Source organism: Aethalodelphis obliquidens, unplaced genomic scaffold (genome assembly GCF_003676395.1).
Source record: "Aethalodelphis obliquidens isolate GAN/ISIS:26980383/991018 unplaced genomic scaffold, ASM367639v1 scaffold26, whole genome shotgun sequence".
Taxonomy (NCBI): domain Eukaryota; kingdom Metazoa; phylum Chordata; class Mammalia; order Artiodactyla; family Delphinidae; genus Aethalodelphis; species Aethalodelphis obliquidens.
In genome coordinates, this window is record NW_020837970.1 from 23,903,858 (window position 1) to 23,930,849 (window position 26,992).

At 52.2% G+C, this 26,992-nt stretch overlaps 1 protein-coding gene across 1 annotated transcript in view; it reads left to right on the forward strand.

Moving 5' to 3' along the window:
* Positions 1–6,252: 6,252 nt before the first annotated feature.
* ACSBG1 (acyl-CoA synthetase bubblegum family member 1) overlaps positions 6,253–26,992 on the forward strand; it is a 30,384-nt gene continuing 9,644 nt past the window's right edge. Inside the window, 5 exon segments of the mRNA XM_027123735.1 lie at positions 6,253–6,423; positions 10,542–10,642; positions 22,507–22,727; positions 23,187–23,275; positions 23,577–23,697. Coding sequence (XP_026979536.1) covers positions 6,374–6,423; positions 10,542–10,642; positions 22,507–22,727; positions 23,187–23,275; positions 23,577–23,697 — 582 coding nt within the window. The 5' untranslated portion in view covers positions 6,253–6,373.

Below are 26,992 nucleotides of genomic sequence, written 5' to 3' on the forward strand. Positions count from 1 at the left end.
GTCTCTTTGCTTAGCTTAGCATTTGCTTAGCTCTTTGTTAATTTCTTTCAACAATGTTTCATTCTGTTCAATTAAAAAATCTTTTTTCTCTCTAGTATTTGGATTAAATAATTTCTATTATTCTGTCTTCATGTGTATGAACTTTTTTGGGGGGGGGGGTAGTTTCCAATCTGCTGTTAAGCTCATCTGGTGAATTTTTCATTTCAGAGATTGTACTTTTCTTATACTTTCTATTTTTATGTTGCAATTCTCCATCTGTTCATCAGTTATCATTTTTTCTTTAAATTATCAAACATGTGTTAGCAGCTGTTTTAAAGCCTTTGTATATTTATTCTAACATCTGCGTCATACCTGAGTCGTTTCTATTGGCTGTTTTCTTCCCCTTGATTTTGACTCACGTTCCCTGCTTTTTCAGGTGTCTGATCATTTTTTTGTTATATGTTGGATACTGTGATACGTCAGGAGTATGCTGATTTGAAGAATTTAAAAATACATGTGCATTAAACTAGCATCTCAGCCACAATGCTCTGCCTTTCTGAGCCAGTTGCTGCTAAGAAAACCCATGTTGCTGAAGTGTGTGGAGAGGCATAAGGAGCTTCAGAGAGCCTCACCCAATTTTAGCGGAGCATATGGTGGTTCAGAACATAAAATCTGGAATCAGATTGCCTGGATTTGAATCCCAACTATTCCAATTACAAGCTGTATAACCTCCAGCAAGTTACTTCATCTCTTTGTCCTTCCATTTCCAATTAGATGGGGGATCCTAATTTAGTACCTACTTTATAAGATCGTTGAGATAAGTAAATAACACATGTAACGCAACTGGAACAGCACCTGGCACATACTAATTGCTCAGTAAATGTTAGTTCTCGCTTTTAAAAAAGTGAAACCATGTTCCCCTAAAAGACCAGGCTCCCACAGCGCTGTGCCTCCACCTCGCGACCCCCTTGCCTGCCATGCTCACAGATACCTCTCCTGTATACAGGCCATGTACGTGCCTCTCTCCTTCACCCTCCTCTTTAGACTGTGGGCTCCTCTAGGGCAGGGACCAAGTCTGGGAGCCAACATTCATGTGCTGCAGGGACACGACACCCCTGCTGGTAGAAGTCTAACTCCCAGCTCTGCCCCCAACCTGACACCATGAAGTTCCTCTGGCCGAGGAGTGGGCAGTATTCTTCCTTCCTCTCATCTCCTTAGTAGAAACATGGAAAACCACCTATCATCAGAGCTGGGACTTAGAGACTATCCCTTCCACCCCTTCATTTTATAGATGGAGTAACTGAAGTCCTAACAGGAGAAATGTGCCCAAAGTCAAACTCGTGGTACTTCACGTACAAATGGCAATTTTCTAGGAGCCTTTGCTTTGTGTTGGAATTATGTCAACTCCAAGCTTCATACTGCTCTCCCAGCGATGATTCAAGACACCAATTGACAGTTATCTGTGTCTGTCATCAATGCAACATAAGAAAATGGTTTCACGGTTTAAACCTTGGCTATATACAAAATTTTTCAAAATTTTGGAGGAAGGGTGTAAAGAAGGGTCTAATGATGAATGATTGGAAGCAGGAGTTTAGAGGACCATGGGGTGCCCACCTTTCTACACTTCCCGCCCTTTTGCCCCTGCCCCACCCACTCGAATCACCCAGCAGACCTGAGACTATTGAGGTGTAGCCTGTTGGTTAAGAGCATAAACACTGAAGCCCACTTGCGCAAATTTGCAACCTACTCTGCTAACTGAAAGACCTTGAGCAAGTTACATAATCTCCTTGTACTTCAGTTTCCTCATCTGTAAAGTGGGGATAGTGATAGGAATTACCTTACGGGGCTGTTGTGAGGATTAAATGAGTTAATATATGTGTAAGGTGCACAGAACATTGCCTGGCGCACAGTTAGTGCTGCATACCTGTTAGCTATTAGCCATTACTATCGTTATTCTTGCCTTGTTTTCCCCCGGCTCCTCAGGCCTGGGAGCCTAGTAACACCCAACCTCGTAGCCTTGTCTCTGCCTGGTGCAGCAGAATTCCAGCTCAGGCTCCCAAATCACCAGTCATAGACAGAAAACTGGAAGGCCCTCTGTCTGTGACTTACCTGAGGAAACTGAGTCCCAGAGAGGACCAGGAACTTGCCCAAGTTTACCCAACTAAGGCAGAACCTGGGCTAGAATCCAGATGTCCCAGTGCCCAGGGACCTGTCTTGGGCATGACCAGACTCCTTCCAGGCTTTGCAGGGGAGTTCAGCGTGACCGTGCAGACTGTGTGATTAGCTAGACAGGGTTAAACACTGAGCCACTGCCAATTGGGTTAGAAGTCAGCTGGCTGGCGGGACGGCCCCACCACCATGGATGGTGGGAGCCAAGGTGAAGCTGGGACTAGCCTTTGGCCTCTCAGCAAACACTCTGTTGTTGGGCCCTTAGACTGGGGGCTCAGTCACAGTCAAGGGCCCCTGAGTGCCTGCCCCAAATATGTTCCTTCTGGTGGATCTGGGGGGATATGTCTTAGACCACCCTTGCCCCGTCCTCACCCTTTCCAAGAGACCATGGATCCCCAAAAGATCTCTGTATTGACCAAGGTCCCCCTGTGAGCTGGGGGACCAAGGCCGGGGACGGTCCACAGCCTGAGTCTATGACCAGGGCCCTGTATCCTCTTCTGTCTGCACCAGCATCCCCTGCTGCACCATTGCCTGGGACGCTTACCCTCTGCCTCTCATAAAATAAACCTTCACCCCTATCCAACTTTCTCCCTTTAATTTTGCTGTACCCCCTACCCCAGCCTGGGTCTGGTGACCCCACAGTGACCTTGAATGCATCTTTGTTTTTTGACTGTCAGTCCCATCATCTCCAAGCCTTCCAGGCAGGGACCAGGCTCACTGGGCTCACCTCTGCCCCCAGGCCCCCTGCAATGTCTGCAGAGGAGGCACTCAGTCAATAATCATAGTAGGAAGGAGGAGAGTCGCAGAGCCATCCGTCATGGGGCGGGGAGAGATCATTTCCAGCTCTGAGAATATGGGCTTAAGGTTTTTATCTCAGGGTAGACAATTATGTTTTAAAAAGTAACACCCAGACTCTCAATGTTAAGTGCTCTGGGATGGGCTCAGCCAGGACAGCTCCAGGAAGAAACATGAGAGCTGGGGGTCCCTCCCAGAGGGCTTCCGGGAGGAGGAAGTGTCTGAAGAACAGTTGGAAGCTTCTGCCAGGGGGAGGCAACCTTGTGGCTTTTCTGTTTTTTTTTAACATCTTTATTGGAGTGTAATTGCTTTACAATGGTGTGTTAGTTTTTGCTTTATAACCAAGTGAATCAGTTATACATATACATATGTCCCCACATCTCTTCCCTCTTGCATCTCCCTCCCTCCCACACTCCCTATCCCACCCCTCTAGGTGGTCACAAAGCACCGAGCTGATCTCCCTGCGCTAGGGGATAGAAAGGGAAGATGACACATTTCCCAAGCCCTCCTGCCTAGAATAAGCCCATTTGCCCAGCCTCCTCGTCAGTTTGGGAACTCTACATCCAGAGTGGCTGTCGAGCTGCCCGGGAGGGGCTGAGGGATCTGGGCACGTGTTCCTGCTAGACCCCCGAAGTGAGGACACTTCTCCCGCCATGCCCACCCACATCGACCCCCAGTGCCAACTCCTATCATCAACAACAATGCTCTGTCCTCACTAGGAAAGCGGGAGGAGGAGAAGAGGGGCAGCCCGTATTCTCTTCAGGACAGAGGAAGAGTCCGCATTCCCTTCTGGGGTTCACTGGGTTGGTTGTTAATATAGCATGGGCTTCCCAAGCCCCCTGGGTGCCCTGAAACTGCAAGAGACCATCTGCAAACATTGATGGTGGGGCCAGGGGAGGGCTTCCAGCAGTTTCTCAAAGGGCTCATAACTCATGGGAGGCTCAGGACCAACACCCCGAATCCAAATTGTCAGGGTGCCCTGAGGTGGCAGTGGGCAAGGATCACTGGGGGAAAAGGCCATTAAGAAACTGGAATTTGGGACTTCCCTGGTGGTCCAGTGGTTAAGACTCTGCGTTTCCAATGCAGGGGTCACAGGTTCAATCCCTGGTTGCGGAACTAAGACCTCACGTGCCATGCACTGCAGCCAAAAAACAAACTGGAATTTGAAAGGGCAGAATTCTCTTGAAGTTGGTGTGCTGGTAGTGACAGGCCAGCTTAGTGTAGCAATCTGGAAGTCATCTGCCGTCTGACTGGGTGGAGGGCCTTGGAACAACTCCTGCCCCATCCTGCTGCTATGCCCTGACTCTTAGCCTTCGAATTAGGACTTAAGTTCCCCCTAACACCCAGTGGGACTGCCTCCATTTTTTTACTTCATCCAATCCCCACTCACCCCAAGGCAGTTGGCAGGTGAAAACTAAGGTGGGGAGGTAGCTCTGGGGTGATGGGAGTGGGAGGCGAAACAGCACAGTGGTTGGGAGGGGGGTTTCTAGAGAGCATGGCCCAAGTTTTAGAAGATGCAGGTTTACTGCCACAAACCTGAGAGTCTCTGGAATGAGGTGCAAGTGGAGGGGGCGTTTGAGGACAAGAGGGCAACGTGCAGAGATATTGTTACCGTGGAAGAGGGGCTTGCCAGAGGCAATGTGAGATGGAGCTGTTGGCTGAATTTTTTTTTTTTTTTTTTTTTTTTCCGGTACGCAGGCCTCTCACTATTGTGGCCTCTCCCGCTGTGGAGCACAGGCTCCGGACGCGCAGGCTCAGTGGCCATGGCTCACGGGCCCAGCCGCTCTGCAGCATGTGGGATCTTCCCGGACCGGGGCACGAACCCGTGTCCCCTGCATCGGCAGGCGGACTCCCAACCACTGCGCCACCAGGGAAGCCCTGGCTGAATTTTATGATGCAAATAATGGTTAGATCTAGCTTATGTGGTGTCCTGGTTTCAGGGCCAGTTATGGAGACCTGGATTTCAAATGCCATCTCTGCCTCTTGCTGGGTGTGTGACACTGAACAAGTCTAAAACTCTGGGCTTCTGTCACCTCACCTGCAAAATGAGACTATTACTACATTCCATATTAGGTTGTTGGGAGAATGCAGAGAGCTAACGCACATAAAGCCCTTGGCACAATGCGTGCATTTAGTAAAGAAAAGTTAAAAAAAAAAAAATGTCAAACCTCCTGCCCAGCCCCTGGGGCCCAGGGCTGGCTCCAGGTGGAGGGCCCAGTGGCAGGAACAGTGTCCTTGTGTGGCTCTACCCAGGATGACAGCCAACACACCCACCTGCACTGGCATCTAGACCCCTCCCCTGCCTCCTGCCCTCTTTATGTAAGCCTCACAGGTGAGCAGCTAGGACCTGAGCCAGATGGGTCAAAGGTATCTGGGGCCACACCTCACCCACAGGCCCAAGGCAGGATGGGGCGGGTCCCCACTGACGCCCAGCCCCACTGCATCATCACCTGGAACCAGGGGACCCGGCAGCACTGGCTCCGACACCCATGATGCTTTAGCTGAAGGAGCACAGGGGATGTTGAGCTCTGTGCCTGCCAGCCCCGAGGAGGAAGGTGAGTGCCTGCGGCAGCCAGACCCTCGCGGCATGCAGTCCTCTCTAAGTCCTCGGTGGGGGTCTTCCAGTTGGGAGTCAGGAATCACAAGAGAGATTTCAGGGGCACTGATCTTTGAGGTGAGACAGGTAGGTCATGCAGACTAAAGAGCAGTGGGGGGCGTGGGGTCCACCGTGCAGGGGAATGGGGAAACCCGTGGGAAGCAGCGCTGCAGACTAGGTCACTGTTGAGAGCTCCAGCCTGTGCAGAGGGACCAGCCTGTGTGGCCAGGACCGTGGGATTTGGAGGAGGCACTGCTCCTCTCCCTACTTGGGGTTTTTAGGATTTGGGAAAGTATTTGGGCAACGCCCTCCACTGAAAACATCCTGTGGCGTATAGGAGTAGGGTTCTCCCTTTGCCCCCAGAGCAGAGAGAGGTGAGAACCAGAACAAGAAACGGCGGTGTGGGGCCGGACGGTTGCCAATAGTGGGCAAGAGTCTTTGCAAAGCAGGAGGCCCAAGAATTTGATGTATTTGCTCATCCTGGTGACCGATTGATCCTGGGGACTAGAGAGCCCAGAGGCCGAAGGCAGCCACCTCCTGCAATGCTGCGTTGTTCCTTATGCGATTAGAGCATGTGGGCTTAGGAGGCGGTAAATTGCAGTCCGGTACCGAGGCTGGGAGCCAGTGAGTCGTGTCCAGGAAGGAGGGCAGGTGCCCCCTTAGCCCAGCCAGGCCACGAGGTGACTCACGCTGTGTCTCTATTGCAGGATGGTTTTGTGGTGCTGGACCTCTCTGGGGCTGATGTGGCTCTCCCGGGGAATGCTGGGACAAGCTCTCTGAGGTTCTCACTCTCTCCCCGGTGAGCTCGCAGGGTGTGGCCACCCCTCAGGGACCATGCCAGAGGCACTCCTGCTCAGGTCTGCCAGCTCCACCCTGAGGACCATGTAAGGAACAAGGATCCCACCCTCTTCCCACCTCCTGGCCCCCACGCTGCCTCCCAGAGCGAGTACCCAGGCTCGGCAGGGTGTCTCGACCCCCAGACTTGGATTGGGTCTTTTCACCCTTCTTAGTCACCATCCTAATCTCACCAAAGAATTTCTTCCTACTTATTCCCCAAAAGATCCATGAGAGTTCACCAGTAAGGATGAGAGCTGTTGATCTACTAAGCACTTTACATGTATCCTCTTATCCTCACAACGGCCATAGGATTTAGGCAGAAAACCTAGGCTCAGAGAGGTACAGTGACTTGCCCAAGGTTGTACGGCAAGTAAAGTGACTTGAACAGGCCGACTCTGGTAAATCTCAACGCTCTATTATTTCAAGAAAGCATTTATTGAACACCTACTGCACACAGAGCAGAGGGTTGATTGGGAAGAAAGAGCCACAGAAATAAAGAGGAGATGGATCCCCATCCATGAGGGGTTCACGTGGAAAACGAAGGCTCCCCTCGACTTACGTGTCACACGCAGAGTGACGACTTGGGAACAGTTAGATCCAACGAACATTTACTGAGCTCCAACTGCATGCCAGAGAGTACTGAGGGACAGAGGTCAGGGTTGAATCAGACATGACCCGTACTCTCAAGGAGCTTCCCAAGCCACGTGTGGCCTTCAAAGCCCAAACCTGAGTGTTTGAGGGCTACAAGGGTGAGAGGTGTTGGGGATAATCCGGGAGGACTTCCTGGAGGAGCTGAAGGAAGCTTTTGGCAGGCTGTGTCTTTAAATGGTTCCCATCAGCTCTTCTGCCAAGATCGGAGGAGAAAGGAGAGCCAGTTCAGAGAGAGGAGAGTGCGGGCTCTCCCAGACTCCTCTGCCTGCCCCACACACATCACAATATGTCTGCTCATACATGCCCTTCAAGTGTTTTCTTGCTCCCTGTGCTACTGGGCAGGTGCTGAAGAAGTTTTTGCTTCTGTGAAAGTGAGTAAAGGCAAGATGCTCATAGTGTGTGTGTGTGTGTGTGTGTGTGTGTGTGTGTGTAGTGTGAGCTGGGGTTGAGAGCAATTCTCGTCCTCACCAGGGATACTATTTGGATCTTCTTCCTCCTAGGAATGAGTAAAGCAGGGCAAGTCAGCCTCCTTGGGCCATTCTCCCACCATAACTGTCATTCTGCTGCTTAGGAACTTCCGCCTCTGGGACTGAGCCAAGTTCTGGAGCGCTGTATTCCAGGAGGAGTCTAAGATTCCAGAATGACGGGGATACCGTGTCAATCACCTTTGCCAGGCTCATCGTGTTGACTATAATAGTCGTACCTCACTTGCTGGGGTCATTTACCAGCCACGTGTACCTTCTGGCATGGCAGCAAGAATTAGAAGGCGCCCAAAATGCTTTTAAGGAGTCAAAACTGAAGGGATTGCTCCCCAAATCTCTTTTCTTTGAGGAAAACATTATAAATTTCACTTTGGAAGCCATCTCCTCTGAGTTAACTGACAATTCTAACAAGCTTGGATATTTTATTTCTTAGTCTGCTACCAAAAAAACCCTGTAAAGTAGGAGGGAGGTGAGTTGCTAGAGGCCGGCACAGTGACAGTGGCAAGAAGTGACCACTAGTAATGCAGATGAGAATTAAAAACTAAAGACGACCATGGCCAACAAAGACGTGTGAGGCAGCAGCCACCTTGGGAAGGGGCAGATGGCCCTCGACGCGATGCAGTTTCGCTCATTTTTGTGTTACAAGCCAGACCTGTAGAGTTTGTTACTAGTATGACCTTGAGTGAAGTGAGCAGGAAAAAGTTATAGGGGGGTCCAGCAAATTCTGTTTCAGATGATGGACAAGGATACCCTCCCCCTAAGGGGACTAAATCTTGAAGGTTCAAACCAAGAGGAAGAGCATACTTTACTCATTTGGATAATTAGGTGGTTTTTTTAAAATTAATTTATTTTAGTTTTGGCTGCGTTGGGTCTTCGTTACTGTGCGGGCTTTCTCTAGTTGCGGCGATCAGGGGCTACTCTTTCTTGCGGTGCGCGGGCTTCTCACTGCGGTGGCTTCTCTTGCTGCGGAGCACAGGCTCTAGGCATGCAGGCTTCAGTAGTTGTGGCACGTGGGCACAGTAGTTGTGGCTCGCGGCTCTAGAGCACAGGCTCAGTAGTTGTGGCGCATGGGCTTAGTTGCTCCTCAACATGTGGAATCTTCCCGGATCAGGGCTCGAACCCGTGTCCCCTACATTGGCAGGCAGATTCTTAACCACTGCGCCACCCGGGAAACCCATTTAGCTATTTTAAAACCAGAACCAGTTTATGCAAATTTTATTAGGTGGCAGAAATGCTGCCTGTACCTTTTGATGGTGAGGATTTAAAAACAGGCTTGTTTGTGAGGAAGCAGTTAAGATGGTGGGAGATTACAGCCAGTGATGCCTTGGCTAATTTGGGGGTGGCTGCCCACAGCTGGTGATTTCAAAAGCTGATTGGCTTTAAGCACTTGGTTTACCCTGTGGGCAGCCCTATCTTTGGAGGACAGGGGCCGAGATAGAGCATAGATGTTACACCAAGTTCACAGTCCTCCCCCGGACTCTCAGTGTGGGACCCTCCGCCTAGTTATGTGCGTGTCCCCCCATTTGCCCTGTAATTGTCTGAGCTCAGAGTGCAGGAGTCACTTGATAACATTATAGTCTTCTTTGTCCCAAGGTGGAGGCAGCTTTTACTCAACAACCCAAGAGAGTAATGGCAGTAACCGATGATCCAAAGTCAGCAGGACAAGTCCCACGGTGTTCAGAACCCTCTGTTTCCCTCTGCCTGGCACAGCAGGCCTCACCCCAGAAGCATGCTTTGTCATCTTTTCAGTCCTTCCGGCAGCCTCCCTGGAGCAGGTCACCATAGCAACAGAAGGGCTGCTTCAGCCCCGTGGCCCAGCCTTGTTCACAAAGTTCCCAAGAAGGGGACCAGCTTGGCACCCCACTCATCCCCCTCCTCCTCACTGCCCTCCCTTCATAACCTCATGATGTCTTTTGCTTTAAAACCTATCTCAGGTTCTTAAACAGACTGGCACCAGGTGGGCCTGCATGGGTTTGCAAACTTAATTTGAACCTGCGGTACCAGCAAGGAGTGAGAACGAATGTGAGAAGCAGGTAACTGAGCAAGCTGCCTGGGGACTAGGTAGGGATGGGACCAGCCCCACCCTGACAGACAGGTGGGATTCCCTGAAGCCAGGGTCCTGCCCTCAGGGCTGCCAAGACCAGCTGCACAGGTTGCACACTGCACAACTCCAGTAGGCTCTGTTTACATACCCGATGACTGTGAAAGGTGTCCCCGGAGTTGAGTAATCCTGCTTGACCCTGAGGTGTATACTGAACCCCATCTGCTCATCCACCCAGGAGATTGAGGTCTGGCCAGTTGAACCCTGAGGAGGAATCATGTCAAGGAGCAGTGAGGCTGAGTTGATAATGGAGGCCCAGTAACCCCGTGGGCTGTGTTGACCAGAAGAGGAGATTCATTGTCCAGAGCCGCCAAGCCTGGGAGGCAAGGGGGATCTGGGCCAGGAGTGAAGACAGATGGCAAGAGCCCCAGATTTCCCTGGTCCCATGCCAGTTCTGTCCATCAGGTCATGGACATAGGGCACACTCACAGACGCCGTTGCAGGGGAGAGGGCCTCACTTGGGGGCCTGCTTAGGACTCGTGAGAGCTGTAGGAGTGTCCTCAGCTCCACTCTGAGTTCCTAAGCATGGCTATTCCCAAAGCCTGAGGGCTGGTGGGTGTGGAGAGAAAGGGGGTGGGGGCACCTCCCAACCCTCAAAGTTTTCCTCCAGTGCCAGACCCCAAGGCTTTCTTTGTCCAGATGGGGACGCTTGAGCCCAGAGAGAGGCATGCATTTGCCCAGAGTCTCACAGCAACTTAAGGCAGAGCAGGACTTGCTTTTTCTTTCTGCTGAGTCCTTAGAACCTGAAGGGGGAGGGTGGCATGGGGGCGAGGTTAACTCCTGCAGCTACTAAGGTCTTGTCCCCTGACTCAGCCGGGAGGCAGAGATGCCATCATCACCCCCGGGGCTGCTGAGACGTGTTCTGGGCCAGCATCGGGAGCCCAGGCCAGTCTGCCATCTCCTAACAATTGTTTTCCCTCTCCCCTGCCAGCTCCCTGACTGACGGGCACACACTCTCCAAAGAGCCCCTAAGCCATGCTCTCAAGCTCTCGTCCCCAGCGAAGGTGAAAGATGCCCAGTTGAATTCTCCAGGTGAGCCAGGTGGGAGGCTGCTGGGCAGAGCCGGGTGGTCCAGGGCAGGGATGGAGCTGTACTGGGTGTGCTGGAGGGGGTTGACGGGACACTAACGAAGCAAGCCAGGGGACCCACGCAGGACAGAACTTTGGGGGACTGGGAAGGCGGAAATCCTGATCTCCATGCCCACAGGGACCCCACCACGCCCCTACCCTCTTTGCCGCCATCAGGGCCAAGCTTGATGGAAGGAAGAGGGAGGAAGTTTTTTTCTTCAAGAAGCTTGGGAAGGAGAGAGGTCAGAGGTAGAAAGACAGCTGGGGCCTCATCCGGGGCAAGCCGTTGCTGAAGGAGGGGAGGAGGCCCAGATAAGCAAGGCCTTGGAGAGTCCAAGCGGGTTGACTGGGCCCAGGGGCAGGCTGGCCGGCCCGAGCTGGCAGAGATGTTTCTGGAAGCTTGGGAGGCCACATGCTCTTTCAAGGACGTTCACTGCCAGATAATTGCACCTTGTGAGAAACAGAGTTATCATTTACCCTGACGAGTCATCAAAATGATAATAACACAGCTTTTGTTCATTTTTATTGGCTGTACAACAATATTGTAGCAACAACAGACGTTTTTAAAAAAAATGCAAGGAATCGGTGCGTGGCACAGAGGGTCACTGCCTCCCGGGTTCAGTGCTGTCCTTGGGATGGTACATTGTTGCTGTCTTGTCGCTGGTCTGTGTCACGTCTCAGGGGTGAAGAGCTTCCTCTGAGGCGCTGGTTAGTTCAGCTGTGATTTGCCCAGCTTCAGGCTCCTCAGAGAAGGCAGGTGGTGATCCCGAGGCCACTCCAGCTCCCTTGGGCGTTCGTTTGGGTGGGAGCTGGTCGGGGGAGATGACAAGCTGACTGTTGAACTGCTTGTGTATTTTTTTTTTTTCTTTTGCGGTATGCGGGCCTCTCACTGTTGTGGCCTCTCCCGTTGCGGAGCACAGGCTCGGGATGCGCAGGCTCAGCGGCCATGGCTCACGGGCCCAGCCGCTCCGCGGCATGTGGGATCTTCCCAGACCGGGTCACTAACCCGTGTCCCCTGCATCGGCAGGCGGACTCTCAACCACTGCGCCACCAGGGAAGCCCTGGTTGTGTATTTCATAGAATGTTCTTCGATGTGGGTACATCCAGGGTCTTCCTCATGGCTAGACAGGGATTGTGGGTTTAGGGGAGTGGGTGGTAGCATTCAAAGTGGGACTAGCTGGGGAGGCCAGTTCCAAGGGTCCCCAAATGGGGCAATAAAGAGGCCAGTGAAGGCGGAGAGGACTGGAGCCTTTGTTCTGAAGACTTCCCTCAGAGTTTCTTCTGACTTGGCTTTCCCTGTCAGAGGGCAGGAACAGAGTTGGGACCTCTCTGCTCTGTCACTAGCACTGTCGTGGGCTGGAGGGCAGACAGCTGGGCCAAGGTCACCATGCCCATGGTCTGTGAGGAAGCTGAGACGTAAAAGGTGTAACAAGGGGAGACACCAGACCAGGGCTTCAGATACCCTGCTCCCCAGGCTGCCTGGTCCCTTGGAGATCAAACGCCAATCCCCTCACCACGGCGGGGCTCGCTGCTGCCATCAGACAAGCTGCCCCTCTCCCAGGCTGGGTGTCTTGGGGTGGCCTCGGCAGGGATCTGGCCTGAGGTGTGCACTTTCCTGGAGTGGACTCTGCCTCTCTGCTCTTCCTTAGAGATGAAGAGGGACCTGGACCAAGGAAAGCATTGACCGATTTCTGAGGGGAAGGGTTTGAAAGGCACCGAGAGAGCCCAGGAGAGGGGCCAGCTGGGCCCAGGCAGCTGCCACACTCTCTTCCCGAGAGCCAGGGCAGCTTGCTGCGTCACCTCTGGCAGGTCCCATCAGCTTGCTCAGGCTTTCTTTCCTTGGACTGGATAATTCCTTCTCTGCAGCGCTTATAGAGCAGCTGTCAGCACCCGGGGACTGTGCACAGCAAAGCCCTGGAGCTCAGAAGTCCTGACTGTGAGTGATGGCATTGGTGTTTTGCAACTCAAGGGGCAGGAAGGGAGCCAATGTGGTGCAAGTTCAGCGTCCCGTGGAGCATTCCGTGTCGGGAGTGTTTCCAAGGAGGAACAAGTAATCCGAGCCCCTTGGGCCTCAGTTGCTTAATCTTAGTTGGCATCCGGCAGCACTGCAGCAGCGGGGCACAGAGAACAGACAGGTTTCAAACAAGCGGGCAGGGAATCCCAGAGAGGGACCCATCAGAGAGGGCTGGCAGCCAGGGGCCAGGCAAGGGCCGAGGGTGGGAAGGGGGCCACCAACTTTAAAGGAGGGGTGGGGAAGGAGGAGTCAACTGTAGGGGAGGCAGCAGAGCCATTCTGGTTTATCAGGACTTCGGGAACCTGGTAGGGACAGCCAGGCTGGGGGCAAACCTGGACTCTCCATCCTCTGCGCAGGGCTAGGCTGCTGGGGATACTGAGATGGACAGTATCCTGCCCTCAGAGCGCTCCTAGTCTGAGGGCAGACAGGCTCTGGGTGAAGGGCACACAGAGGCTGAGGAAGGAAGGCCTGCTACCTGGGAACTGGGTGATCAGGGTGCTTCCTGGATGAGGAGGACCTCTAGCTGGCCTCAGACGTTTAAGCTCCCTCTGGGCCTGGGCCTGAGCTGAGTGGTCTGCCCTTGGGAGTTTAGCATCTAGGGCTGGTGATAAGAAGAAGGGGACAATCTGGGAGGGGCTGAGGAGGTTTCTCAGCACCATTGCCCAAGGGACCCCAGGCACTTCCCAGGGCAGTGCCAGACCTCATTGGCTCCCACAAGCCTTCCCTGTGGGTCACACTCCTCCGAACCCCAACTCGTGTAGCCTCCAGGGTTTTGAAGGGCGGAGTGGGGGGAGCTCTGGAACGCAGCTGCAGTAAGATCCAGATTCACCATGGCTTGAGTGCCCCCTGTGTGCTGGCCTGACCCTGGGGCTTATTTGCACGATTCCCCAGCAGCTCCAAGAGTCCCAGCTCCAGACTCTGTATGGGAGAGGATATTGGCGCAGCCACGTGTGGGAAGGGGCCTCGAAGCTGCCATTTCCATAAAATTGAGGAAAGGCAACTATCTGTACCAAAGACTGTTTGGGGAGAGGGTCTTCAGCGGATTACAGTGGGTTAAATCGTTCTTCCCCACACATCTGAACCTTAATAAGAGCAACTTTTACTGAACATTTACCGTCTGCTAGGCTCTGTGCTCAGGGATAAACTTTCATCTTTCATCTTCTCTTCATGGCAGCAGTGGGGTAGGCACTGTTATCATTCTCATGTGGTAGGGCAAACTGAGCTCAGACAAGTTCAGTGAGTTCTCAGAATGACACAGCTAGTAAGATGTGGAAGTCTTAACTGGCACGCTGCCTCTTTGGGACTGTTTAGGTGTGGTCCTCTCCCCTCCTGCATGCCCTGGCCAGCCCCTGCCTCCTAACTGCCAAGCTGCAGTCCCTCTGGAGAGCTCTTAGAGGCTTGCCTGCAGGAATCAGAGTTCACCTGGGTCTCCTTGAGTTCCCAAGAAGCTGGAGGGTCCTCAAGCTCTGGTCCCCAGGCTGGGCTCTGAGCTGCCCAGACGGCTGTTCTCCCGGGGACAGCTCCACTGAGTTGGGCCACAGAGCAGCTGGGATCTGACCTCCACACAAAGGCAGCCTTGTGCTGGGCCTAGACATACATTTTTTTCTAGCCCTTTCTGGGTTAAGCATGAACCCCAGCTGGATCAAGGCAATGTCAAGACCACAGGGGAGAGGAGGGGATCTAAGGCAAGCAGCTGCCGGTGATGGGGCTGGTGGAGGTGCTGGCCAGACCTGTTCCCTGCACTCACTCTCCCTAGGAAACTCTCACACCCACTGGGGAGTTTTGAGCTGGAGGTCAGGAGGCTGGGAGCTCAGCCCAGCTTGTTCACCAGGCCTCCCTCTGTCCCACGCTTCTACCCTTTCCCAAATGTTTCAAGGGCATGCGTGGTGTTTCGTCTGGAAGGAGACAGGTACTACCCTTGTCCTCAGGGAGCTCAGAGCCTGCAGCTGGGGGGCAGGGAGGGGCCCTGGGCACAGTGTGAGGCAGAGGATCGCTGTCATTTCAGCTTCTGGTGGGAGTGGGGGTAGGGGAAGGTAGAACGACTTCCCAGAGGTCAGAGGAAATGGGAACAGGTGGTAATCTCAGCCACACCAGCTGAAAAAAGCAGAGCCTCTGGGGATCCTTGTAAAAACTCTTCCCTAATCAAAATGTCCAGTTCTGTCAAGCCACAGGCGTGCCAAGGGCTGGACAAACTGTTCTGGCCCAGGCAGGCCTTGACCCTAATCTCTCATCATGTCCTGAAGCCACCGTGGGCTCTTCCCCTCATATATCCCCAGAGTGCCTGGCTTGGGGCTAAGCAGGTTCCAAAGACCCGTAGCAAAGGGTCCCTGTATGAAGAGGGACACCCTGGTGCTCGTCCCAGACGAGCCTTTGCAGCAGGGGCTGCAGGATGCCGTGCCCTGAAGATAGACATCTGTCCCGGCCCTAGAACCACATTTACCCAGGATCAGTGTCTCCCTCCTTCTTCTTAATCAGCTTCATTCCAAGGCCATTCCCACAGGCTGCAGGAAACACCCCGGGCTTCTCCTCTCTGCTCTCCGTGTTTCTCCCTTTCCCAGCTAATTGAGAGTGACTTCCTCTGCTGTTCAGGAGCCTTTATTCCAGAGCCCCAGAGAACACAGCTCCCTGCCTGCCTCACCACTCCCAGCACAATGGGTGATTGTAAGACACAGGCCGGGGTCAGGCCAAGACGAGGTGGGGCAACATGAGAGAGAGCGGGAGACGAGACAGAGGCAGGACAAAGTGCAAGCGGGGCCTTGGGACAGCCCGCCCCCAGCGCTCAGCGGACATTCTCCGGGTGTGTGCTTGGGGCTGTTGGCTGCAGGCTGCCTGCTAGCTGGGTTCTCTGTAGATCTCCCCATAGATCTAACCCTCGGATGCCGTTTGGAATCAGGGCTGGTTTGGATGTGGGGTGCCTTGCTGGGTGATAGGGACCTTGATTGGGTCCTGGGTATGTTTGGGCTGTTATCGCAGCAGTGAGATGGCTGGGTGTGGTTAGACCTACGCCCCTGTTGAGTTTCGAAGTGAGGGGATGGGGACAAATTTAAGGGTCTGGCAACCCATCCCGATTTCTTACATTTCTGCTATCCTCCAAGGAATCACCTGCAAGTAGGCAGGCTGAGACGTACCAGAGCAGCCCTGGACCCACTCGTGATGCCTCCCTCCTGCTCAGTTCTGAGCAGCCTACTTTGTGGCAGAGGGTCAGGGGACTCAGGTACCACTCTCCTCTTCCGCCAACACCATCCCCAAAGGAATAGACCGTGGATCCCTGAGCCTAAACCTCATTCACTGACCAGCCCCCTAGCCACTGGATGCAAGGCAGCTGCCAGTCAGAGGTCTTGTCCTAGTCAGTCCCAGCTCTGCCCCTAACTTGCTGTGACCTTGGCCATTCCTTCCCCCACTGAGACTCAGTTTCTTCTCCCTCTGATGGTACTATGTGTAGGAATGCCCTGCCTCCACTGCTCAAGGATGCCCTACCCCCCACCGCTCCCCCACCACTGAGGTCTCAGTCTATATCCCTGATGGGCATCACATGTTCAGTTTTATTTATTCTTTTGGCAAACATTTATTGCAAGTCCAGTGCTTGCCTCAGAAGTTCAGAGTCTAGTCAGAAAGGACGGAGAGAGATTTCTTGAGCACCCACCATGTGCTAAGCTTTTTAACAATATTACTTTGAGGCAGATCTTTTTAGTTTTCTCTCTGTATTTTTATATGCACTTTTGTTTGTTCCCTTTTTTTCTATTTGAGGGTATACTCTGGACATCTCCTTGTGTCATTAAATATTTTTTAAATACTATTTTGATGACTGCCTATGAATCCGTGATAGGGCTGTACCCTAATGAATTTATCATGTCCCCCTATTGGACACTGGGTTTTTTCCAATGATTTTGTTAATAGAAACAGAGCTGCTAAGATATCCATCTCCCTGTTCTCGCTCTGTGTGTCTCTGATTGTTTCCCATGGGTACTTTCTAGAAGTGTGATTGCTGTGTCAGAAGTTACTTCTTTTTTAATCCCTTTGATATTTATTGCTAAATCGCTCCCGGGAAAGTCATACCAATTCACACTTCCAAACGGCACAGCACCCTTGCCAACAGTGGGTGTTGTCTGTTTGTCTAATTCCATCTTTGCTACTTCATGTTCTTTGACTTTAGGAGAAACCCAGGTAGGTATGTAGGTAGGAAGGTAGGTAAGTAGGTAGGTACATAGGTAGATAGGTGAGTTCAGATGGCTTTAGTTGATGGAGGTTATCATGAGGACAGGCAGGGAAGAAAGGACGTTTAGAAAGTGTCCAGTGGGGATGGGAAGAAAGAGACCTCCGTGGTTCCCCACTCTGGTGACAACCACTGTTGCTCAGACCCAGCCCCTCTCTGCTGCACTGCCACAGCCTGCTTCTCTCTGCTCCCCACACTGTGCTAGGACTCCTACCACCCCTTGATCTCAGTGGATCTGTCATGATCTCTGCAAGTCACTGTCCAACTCTGCAAGAGAGAGGCTCTGAGTGGATCAGTCACTGCCCACGAGGAGCGCTCCTTTGGGGCAAGGCCCAGCACGGTGACCTCATGGCCCCTGTGCAGGGCATGGGGTTCTGGACTCATTGCTGTGGCCAGGGGAACAGGGCCAATATCCAGTGCTTTGTGGGCAAAGGACCCCTTCTGACTGCTCTGCCCACCTTGCTGATAGGTAGGTCTTCTACCTCACTGTCCAGAGATTTCTCTTCCGAGAGAGATGAGATTAGGAGAGAGAATGGTGTGAGCAAAGGCCCAGAGGTGGGGATACATGGACATGAGAAGCGGGAGAGGACGAGGCACTGCAGGCACTGCTCACCTATCTTTGCTTCCATCGGTTCCTAAGCCTGAAGCCACTGAGCTGTGGTGGACTCAGGTCAGGAGGGCACTGAGCGGGGCTGGGTCTTGCCAGGCCCTACCTGGGGGCTCTCAAGCATGCAGGACGGAGGTTCAGCCCGCCGTGGCCCACTTGGGCAGGCATCTGCTCTGGGGGCCCACCTCTCTCTGTACTTGGGCAGCAATGTGTCCTGCACCACCCTCATCCATCCTGGGGGGAAGGGAGGAGGGGAGAGAGGGAAAGGCCCAGGTCCCCTGGACACACCGTCATTCAATCCAGCCTCTGGGACTGGGATGGGACAGAGACTGACTTGTACTTCCACTAAGGCCCCCACCATGACCCCAGCATGGCCAACTGGAACTGTGTGGATTTTGGAGTCAGACTGTGGGTTGGGATCCCAGCTCTGCCAGCGGTGACTTAGCCTCTGTGAGTCTCACAGGATGGAAGGTTGTTAAACACGAGGTCATAGAACAAGGTGGCACGCAGCCCTCCTGGCACAAATAGGGTGCTCAGTAAATGGGAGCTGTGCCCATTCTAATTCCTTCAAGGGAAGGAGAATGACTGGGCCTCTGGGAGGCCAAGGGCAGGGGCAGTCCCCTTCCTACCAAAGTCTTCCCTTCTGGCTAGTCTGGGGTTCAGACAGGTGAGCCTGTGCAGTAAATGTAGAGAGAAAGGGCTGGGCCAGAGCTGCACTGCCCGGTCACCCTTCCCGAAGGGCGTGGGTCCACCAGGGGCCAGGCCTCTCATCCCCGTCACAAAGCAGCTGGGCTAAGAGGAGACTAATCTCACGGACCAACTGCCTTTCCTTCCCTTGTCCATTCCTTCCTTCCTCCTTCTGAGAAGGATGTGAGATGCCTTAACCCCAAAGCGAAGGCACCATGAGATAAAAAACTAACACAGGGGAAAGGCAGAACCGTGTAGTTAGTGGGAGAGAAGAAATCAGGTGAAGGAACTCTGTCCAAAACGTCCAACAAAATTTTACGTGCTCTTTTCTTCAGATGCAGTAAACCCACTTCTAGAAATCTGTCCTTTGGAAAGCCTAAGGGCTAAAACCTGGAAATCATCTGAGTGTCTTTCAATGGGGAAGTGGTTGTGATATGTACATGATGATACGAAATTATGATGCGGCCAACGGAGCCGTATCAACACAGCCACACACACACACACACACACACACACACACACAATGAGAGAGATACATTAATGTCACGGAAGTTAAAAACGGATGACTTGGCTAATGGCTGTCTGAATGTAGGAGCCAACATTTAAAAATCAGATGATCACACATAAACACCAGATTTCAGGCAGCCCTCAGGTTCCTTTCCTCCTGGGCACCAAATCCTAGAGCCAAGGAGCAGCCACCCCTTTAGATGAAGCGTGTGCTCCCCCCACCCCACAGTCCCCACCACTCCATGTTGCCTCCCTGACACTGAGGCTGGAGTCGGGGCAGTGATCACTACCCTTGTACTGCAGCTTTCCTTAGTAAAACGTTGTACTCTTCTCTGTCTTTATCAAAAAACAGAGAAACAAAAGGTGGACTACAAGGGCCACGTGTCTCAAGGAAAATGAGAGGGAGCCTATTTCTTTGTGAAAATGAAGACTGTGCCTCTGTGTTTCACATGCAGATTCTGGGGCACTTCATTCATTTATTGTTTACTCTTATATATTATTTATTATGAAGCTGGTACATTACCTACCTATCCCCTATGGGCATTTTGGGTTTGCTACCCTTGAGTAATACAATAGTAACATGATTCTTTTTTTTCCCCTTTGGATAAAAAAACAACAGCAACAGAATTAAAATGAATTCCTTGTATGTATATCTGTATAAGCATGACATACACCAAATGTGAACAGTGGTTACTCAGACAGGCAGCATTAAGAAAGCCCTATCCCATTTTATATCATGTACTTCTAAATTGTTGTCTATTTCTTAGAACACATATGTATTGCTTTGTGATTTTTTAGAAAAGGTTATAACTTAAAAGATGATAAGTTAGAGTTAAAACTTTGGGCTGAGGGAAGCTTCCACAGCAGAGCGTAAGCCTTACCTGTGATGATCTTGGCAAGCCTGGGGGAACAGGTAAATGGAGCGCAGCATGAGCATCTAGCAGTGCCCACAGGAGAAATGTGCCTTTTCTGGTCTAAGCACGAAGAGGAATCTGTACCAGGGAAAGGAAGAGAGCTACCAGCTACTGGGAAGTGACTCTGCCAGGCTCTGGGCACGCAGGCCGGGCTACCTCACGGAATTCTTGTCCCAATTTGGGTGAGGAGGTTGTGTGTCAGCGTTCCATTCTTCCTCCCTTCTTTTTTTTTTTTGGCTGTGCCACGCACCTTGTGGGATCTTAATTCCCCGAACAGGGACCGAACCCAGGCCCTCAGCAGTGAAAGTGCAGAGTCCTAACCACTGCACCACCAGGGAATTCCCCTTCCTCCCATTTCTAAAACCAGTTTTATTGAAGTGTACTTTATATGCCATCGAATTTGCCCATTTTAAGTGTAACGATTTGTCACTCTTTCATTGAAAAAAGTCACTTTTTCTATGATTTTTAGCAAATTTTCAGTTGTACAAACATCACAGCAATCCAATTTTAGAACTTTTCCATCACCCCAAAAAGATCCCTGGTGTCCACTTGTAGTCACTCCCCATTCCCACCCCAAGCCTCAGGCAACCACTCATCTGCTTTCTATCATTTCTGCCTTTTCTGGACATTCCATGGAAATGGAATTAGACGATACATGGTCCTTTGCTTTTGGTTTCTTTCACCGAACATGTTTTTGAGTTTCATCCATGGTGTTGCCTGTATCAGTACTTTGTTCCTTTTGAGTGCTAAATAGTATTCCACTGTGTGGAGAGGTCACATTTAGTTTTCACTTACCAGTTGACGGACATTTGGTTGTTCCCGCTTTTTGACTACTATCAATAATGCTGCTATGAACATTCATGTACAAGTCTTTGTGGGGATGTGTGTTTTCGTTTCTCTTGGGTAGATACCTAAGAGTGGAATTGCGGGGTTGTATAGTAGATTTAGGTTCAATTTTTTTAAGAAACTGCTGAACTGGCTTCCAATATGGCCGCACCCTTTTACATTCCCGCCACCTGTATGAGGGTTACAGTCTCTCCGTAACCTCTCCAGCCCTTTGCGCTTGACGATGATTAAAATGGAGCTAGGAGGAGAAAGACTTTCCTAGGTCACACTGCAGGGAGTGGCAGAACAGAATTGGAGCCCAGGTCGACCTGACTCCACAGCCTGTGTCTTTGCCCTGGTCTGCTCATGTGAATGGACTTTCACCTTGTGCAGGGACTGGAGACCCTAAAGAGGTTGATCACTGGGATCTGCCAGGCTGGGGTCCCAGGATATGGGAAAGGGGCTTAGAGATGTCTGAGAAGTGATTGGAGAGGGGTCCTCAGCGGCCCTGGCTCACGCCTCCACCTGGGGATGTGGGTCTCAGCCTGGGGAGGTGGTGGACGCCAGCCAGCATGGTTCTGACTTCTGTCAGTACACAAGGCCTGGCACTGGGTGACCTTCTCTCTGCCCCAGCCCACATTCCCAGGATGACATTCCCCTGCCGCAGACATTCCCTTCTTCTGCTTGGGCCGGAATATGTCCCCTTGTCCCCCATCCTTGGCCTCCATGGGAGGAAGGATGGGCTCTCCTGTCCCAGCCCCAGGATCTTTACCTCTTTCTGCCAACTTCAGGGTCCACATGAAACCTTAGAGTGTTGAACAGGAGAGACAAGGTCATCAGTCCATCTGCTGCCTCGGGGAAGGGCTGGTCACAGGACCCCTGTTGGTCCCGCCTCGAGATGGACATCCAAGGAGGTGGGACCTCTCCATCTCAGCATGGGTCTGGCTAGCAGGTGGCAGGGTAGCCCCTGTGGTCCTAGTCATCCCTCACTCCCCCACCCTTGGGTCACCTTTTTAGAATGACCGCCATGGCCCCAAAAAGTGGCCTCATGGACAAAAGGATGTAGACCACCCATCCAAGCCTCCTTTGCAAATGATCTGGAGAACTTAGAAAAAGGAGGAAGAACAGAAGTGTGCATTTATTGAGCCCCAACTATATGCCAAGGCTTTTTCATTTTTTTGACCCTCATATCATCCATGAGAACTAAACCCTTACCTTTCCCCTGAGAAAACAGACTCAGAGGTTCAACGGCTCACCTCACATCTCACATACGAAATGTTAAAGCTCTGTTTCCACCTACCGCACACAGTAAAAAAGGCTAGGGTGTGCCTGGGACACTGTCGCAAGTGTGAGCATTGGCCTCAGGCATACCTTTCCCACTGTGTGACCTTGGGGAAATGACTGAACCTCTCTGAGCTGCAGCTGCCCCATCTGTAAAATGGGGCTACCAGACCCATGTTGTGCAGACTAGATGAGATCCCCATGTGAGGGATTCGCATGGGGCCTGGCACTAGGCAAGAATGAGCAGAGATGGTTAGATTATTTCCTGGGACTGGGAAATTTTCCAGGCTAGTGAACAGAGCCTGCTGGTTTTCAGTCTCCTCTAACCCCTTGGAAGGGGCTATTTTTGATGCTTTGACCTTCTGTCAATTGGGTCTGTCCCCAACCCATTCTCAGGAGGCAGAGGAAGGGTAGAAACCCCAAGGATCTGACAGTCCCACTCTTCTGGGGCAGCCGCAAATCCACTGCAGACTGCCCACCCTCAGGGGGCAAATCCCAGCTGGCAGGAAAATGTCTCTAGGGTCCCCAAGGCCTCCTCTTCCCCTCCAGCTATTCTCTCTCCTCTTCCTTGCTGCACCCCTAGAGGCTTGCCCATCCTTCAAGGCTGTCAGACCTCCCCCTCCAGGGAGCCTCCTGGTGTGTCTGCCAGCCCCCTTGGCCCAGTGCCCAAGGCATTGTTGGGAACAGAGGCCTGGGAGCTCTGCTTAAGGTAGGACCAAGGGTCCCCTGGGGACAACCCTGGGCTGGCACGATCCAAGCTGTGGTCTCCCGGACCCTGCAGAGGAGGCGCTGTGGACAACTCGGGCCGATGGGCGCGTCCACCTGCGCATAGACCCCAGCTGCCCACAGACTCCCTACACTGTGCATCGGATGTTCTGCGAGGCTCTGGACAAGTACGGGGACCTCAGCGCTCTGGGCTTCAAGCGACAGGGCATGTGGGAGCACATCTCCTACAACCAATACTACCTGCTGGCCCGCAAAGCCGCCAAGGGCTTCCTAAAGGTGAGGGAGCCCCTCAAGGCACAGCCTCTCCCCTCCCCAGCCCTGCCTTCCAGCTCTGGCCCTCACAGGCCTCTTTCCGACGCCCCACTGGGCAAGCCCTTAGAAAGGATAACAGTAAAAACCAGCCCATTTATTGAGCTAATTGTCCGCTCTGGCCTGGTGCTGAGGGTTTACGTTCACTGGGCCCTTGCCATGTGCCAGGACGTGACACGAGCTTCTCGTTTTTTGTCCCATTCAAGGGGCCTGAGAAGCCTGGTGCACTGGGTTGAGGTCTGGGCTCCCCGGGAAGGCCCTGGGAGGGGCAGCAAGGGCTGTTGAGTGCCTCGTCCCCCAGGGCACTCTCTAATGAGGGAGCCTGGGAGGGTGGTCCCTCAGGTGGGCGGCAGGGTCCCTGCAGTTTGGAAGGGGGGCTTGGTGAGAATGAGAGGCTGACCCGGCCTGTCTGCCTTTGGCCTGGAGCTCGGCCTGGAGCGGGCCCACAGCGTGGCCATCCTCGGCTTCAACTCCCCGGAGTGGTTCTTCTCGGCAGTGGGCACAGTATTCGCAGGGTGAGTGGCTGAGGGAGGGGCCGGGTCTCCAGTGGGTTGGAGGTGGGCAGAGAGCGGAGAGAGGGTCGTTATCTCTTTTTAGGGGCCCCCAACCCCGTCCCCAACATCCCATCTCTTCCCCGGGGCCCTCCCCAGCACCACCTTTGTCCCTGCTCTGCCTAGGGCGACTGTGCTGAGCTGCCTGTCTGGGCCACGGGAGCTCTCTGGGCCTGGGGGCTGTGGGCGTGTCGGGCAGGGGGCTGGGCCAAGGGGGTGGCCCACTGCACCTGCCCAGACACGCATCCTCCTGGGTCTCCTGCAGTGGCATCGTCACTGGCATCTACACAACCAGCTCCCCCGAAGCCTGCCGGTACATCGCCCATGACTGCCGTGCCAACATCATCGTGGTCGACACGCAGAAGCAGCTGGAAAAGATCCTGAAGGTTTGGGGGAAAGGGACCAGGGCCATGGGGGTCAGGCTGGGCGTCCTCACAGACCTCCAGCTTACAAAGGGCTTTTCCACCCTCCCTGCCAGAATCCTCCATCATTCTCAACAGCAACCCGCCCCACCACACGCACACAGGCAGGGCAATGGCCGCCGACCCATTTGCCAGGTCTGGAAACTGAGGCCCAGAGTGTCCAAGGGACATACTCCACATCCCTCAGCCAGCCTGCTCTCCCCCATGGCTTTCCCTTCAGGGAGGGCTTGTGTGCCCTGAGGGTGGCTCAGGGCTCTGACACGTGAGCACCCAAGTCTGAATCTCGACGGGGAGTGGGGGTGTGGGCTGCCACAGGGTGGGGCTTGGGCTAAGCCACAGCAAGTGCCGCAGGGTCTTCTGAAGACAGCAGGGCACTGGAGGGGCTCAACAGTGCCTCTTGGGGCAGCTGGGTCTTTTCTGGAGCATTGATGCCTCCTGATTCATTTAAGGTCCCTCCCTGATTGGCTCTGTCCTCATGGGCACCACACTGGCATGCAGCGGCCTGAGGGCACCTCTGTGCCCCAGCTACACCCAGTAGCCTGCGAGATCCTCCAAGGCTCCCTGCATCTCAAAGGAGGCTCCCGGGTTGACTTGTTGGCTGGGCCCTAGTTCTGGAGGTATCACCTGGACCTCAGCTCCCCACCTGTACCTGAGGGCAGGAGAAGTGGTCTCCAACCTCCTAGGACTGTGAGATCTGGATCGCAGGACGGGCCTTCCCTCAGCTTGCGTGAAGCCCTTTTCTGTCTCCACTCCTTTTGAACCCTGTTGTCAGGGTTCCCTCATTCTGAGGGCCTCCATTCTGTCTGATTTGGATAAATGCTTGAGATTGGGGGAGGAGATGTGGGTGCAGATAAAGTGGCCCAAAGTGAACGGCTCTGAGAGACTGAGGTGAACTCGAGCTGTCCTCAGCACCCCCTTTCGCCCTCCCCCTCCCCAAGCACTTGGGCCCTTCACTTCATAGAAAGGGGACAAATATTTAGAGAAGAGTGCACAGCAGGGGTGTCCCAGGCCCCCTAGGACTCATCGGGGCCCTGATTTCCTCAGGTTTGGAGCCTTCATAGATGCCAGAGCCCTCTGACCCAGGTGCCCCCAGGCCAGCTTTGCTTGAAACCCCCACCGGTTTAAGATTCCTTGAGAGCCTCAGCTACCAAGTAGCAATGGTGTTAGCTCTCGTCCTCAGCCTTACCCAAGGGAGTCACACACTCCTCAGCGTGGGCGCTCATGTCAGAACCCCAGAGTGGGGAGGGCAGTGGAGCTTTAAAAAGCCCCCCAGTAGTTTTGCCCCATCCCTCAGGGAGACAACCGCTCTGCATAGATGGTTGATCTGATCCCAATGCCCTCCCCCTGCCCCATTTTACCACTGAAGAAACCGAGGCCCAGACCTACTGAATCAGAAATGTCCACCCTAGGTAATTATTTAAAATTCGTATTATGAAACTTTCCAGATAAACAAAAATAGAGAGAAGAGTGTAGTGGACCCTCATAGAGTGCTCACCCAGATTTAATCATCATCACTGTTTTTTGTCACACTCATTTCATCAGTTTACCTATTTTGCTGAAGTATTTGAAGGCAAATCTCTGACATCACAGCATTTCACCCCCCGAATATTTCAATACCTCTAACATATATGACATTTTTCTTAATCACAAGTAACTTTATCACCTTTATTTACACAAGTCAAAGAATTCTTTCATATCATCTAATACCAGCAATGTCTTTTTACAGTTGGTTCATTTGAATCAAGATCTGAACCAGGCCCATGTGTTGCATTTGGTGGTGTCTCTTAAGAGTCTTTTAATTCAAAACAAAGGCCCCACCTTTTGTTTCCCGTACCATACAGCAGTGTGGTCCAGGACCAACAGCATCCCCCGGGAGCTTAGTTTCAGAACCCCCCCAGACCTACTGATTCCAAAACTCGGGGTATGGGGCCCACGCCTCCTGGTGATTCTGACACAGGCTCAAGTGTGAGAACCTCTGTCATTGACGTGCTGCAGAAACTAGGTTAGCCGTCCTGAGCTTGTCCCTCTAACCTCTGCACTTCCTGTTAGATGGCAAGTGTTGATGCATTTCAGATTAGACAGTGATTGGCAGGAGCAACCCATAGGTGGCGCTGTGTACTTCCCATGGCACAGCCTCAAGAGGCACGTGATGTCAGGTGGTACCTCGTAGTGAACTCTGAGTTTCATCCCTGGATTCCTGTGGTGGCTACCTGCTCATCCACTGTGACATTCCCCATCAGCCTTTCTCCACTGATGATCTTTGCCTGAATTAATTATTTCATGAGCCATGGGAAAATGTTTGTTTTCTAATTGATCAGCTGGGATTCTTCTCCAAAGGAAGAACTTTCTCTCATCACCTGGGACTCTTTGCTACCTGAAGCACTCCATTTGTACACAGCAGGTGTGGTAGACAGAATATAAAGATCTATGTTGGTGACTGTTCCACGCATATTTGAAAGAATGTGCATTCTGCAGTTGTTGGGCAGAATGTTCTATAAATGTTAATAATGTCAACTTGATTGATAGTGTTCTAATGTTGTTTAAGTCTTCTATATCCCTGTTGATCTTCTGTCTACTTGTGCTAACAAATACTGAGAAAGGGAATGTTGAAATCTCCAGTTATTGTTGAGGATTATCTATTTATCCTTTTGGTTCTGTCCAAGGGACATACCCCACATCCCCCAGCCAGCCTGTTTCATGTATTTTGAAGCTCTGTTATGTATACACATATTTAGGTTGTTATGCCCTCTGGATGAATTAATCCCCTTATCATTAAGAAATGTCCCTCTTTATCTCTGGCAACTGTTCCTCCAAAGTTACTTTGTCTTAAATTAATATAGCCACTCCAGATTTCTTATGATCGATGTTTGCATGGTATATATGTTTGCATTGTTTCACTTTTAACCTACATGTGTCTTTAGATTTAAAGCAAGACTCTTATAGATAGCGTATAGCTGGGTCATGCCTTTTAATCCAGTCTGACAAAATTGTCTATAAAACTACCAGTTGGCTGTTTTGCATTTGTCCGATCCATTCTTTGATCCTTTTCTCCCCTTTCATGACTTCTTTTGGATGGAGTTTTCTGTTTTTATTTTGGTTTGGTTTTGAGTATTCCATTCTATCCATTGGTTTACTAGCTCTCCCTCTAGTGTTTGCTCTAGGGCTTACACTATGCAACTTTAACTCATCACAGTCTACTTTCAAATAATATTATAATATAATATTGTACTACTTTACATATAATGTAGGAATCTTACAG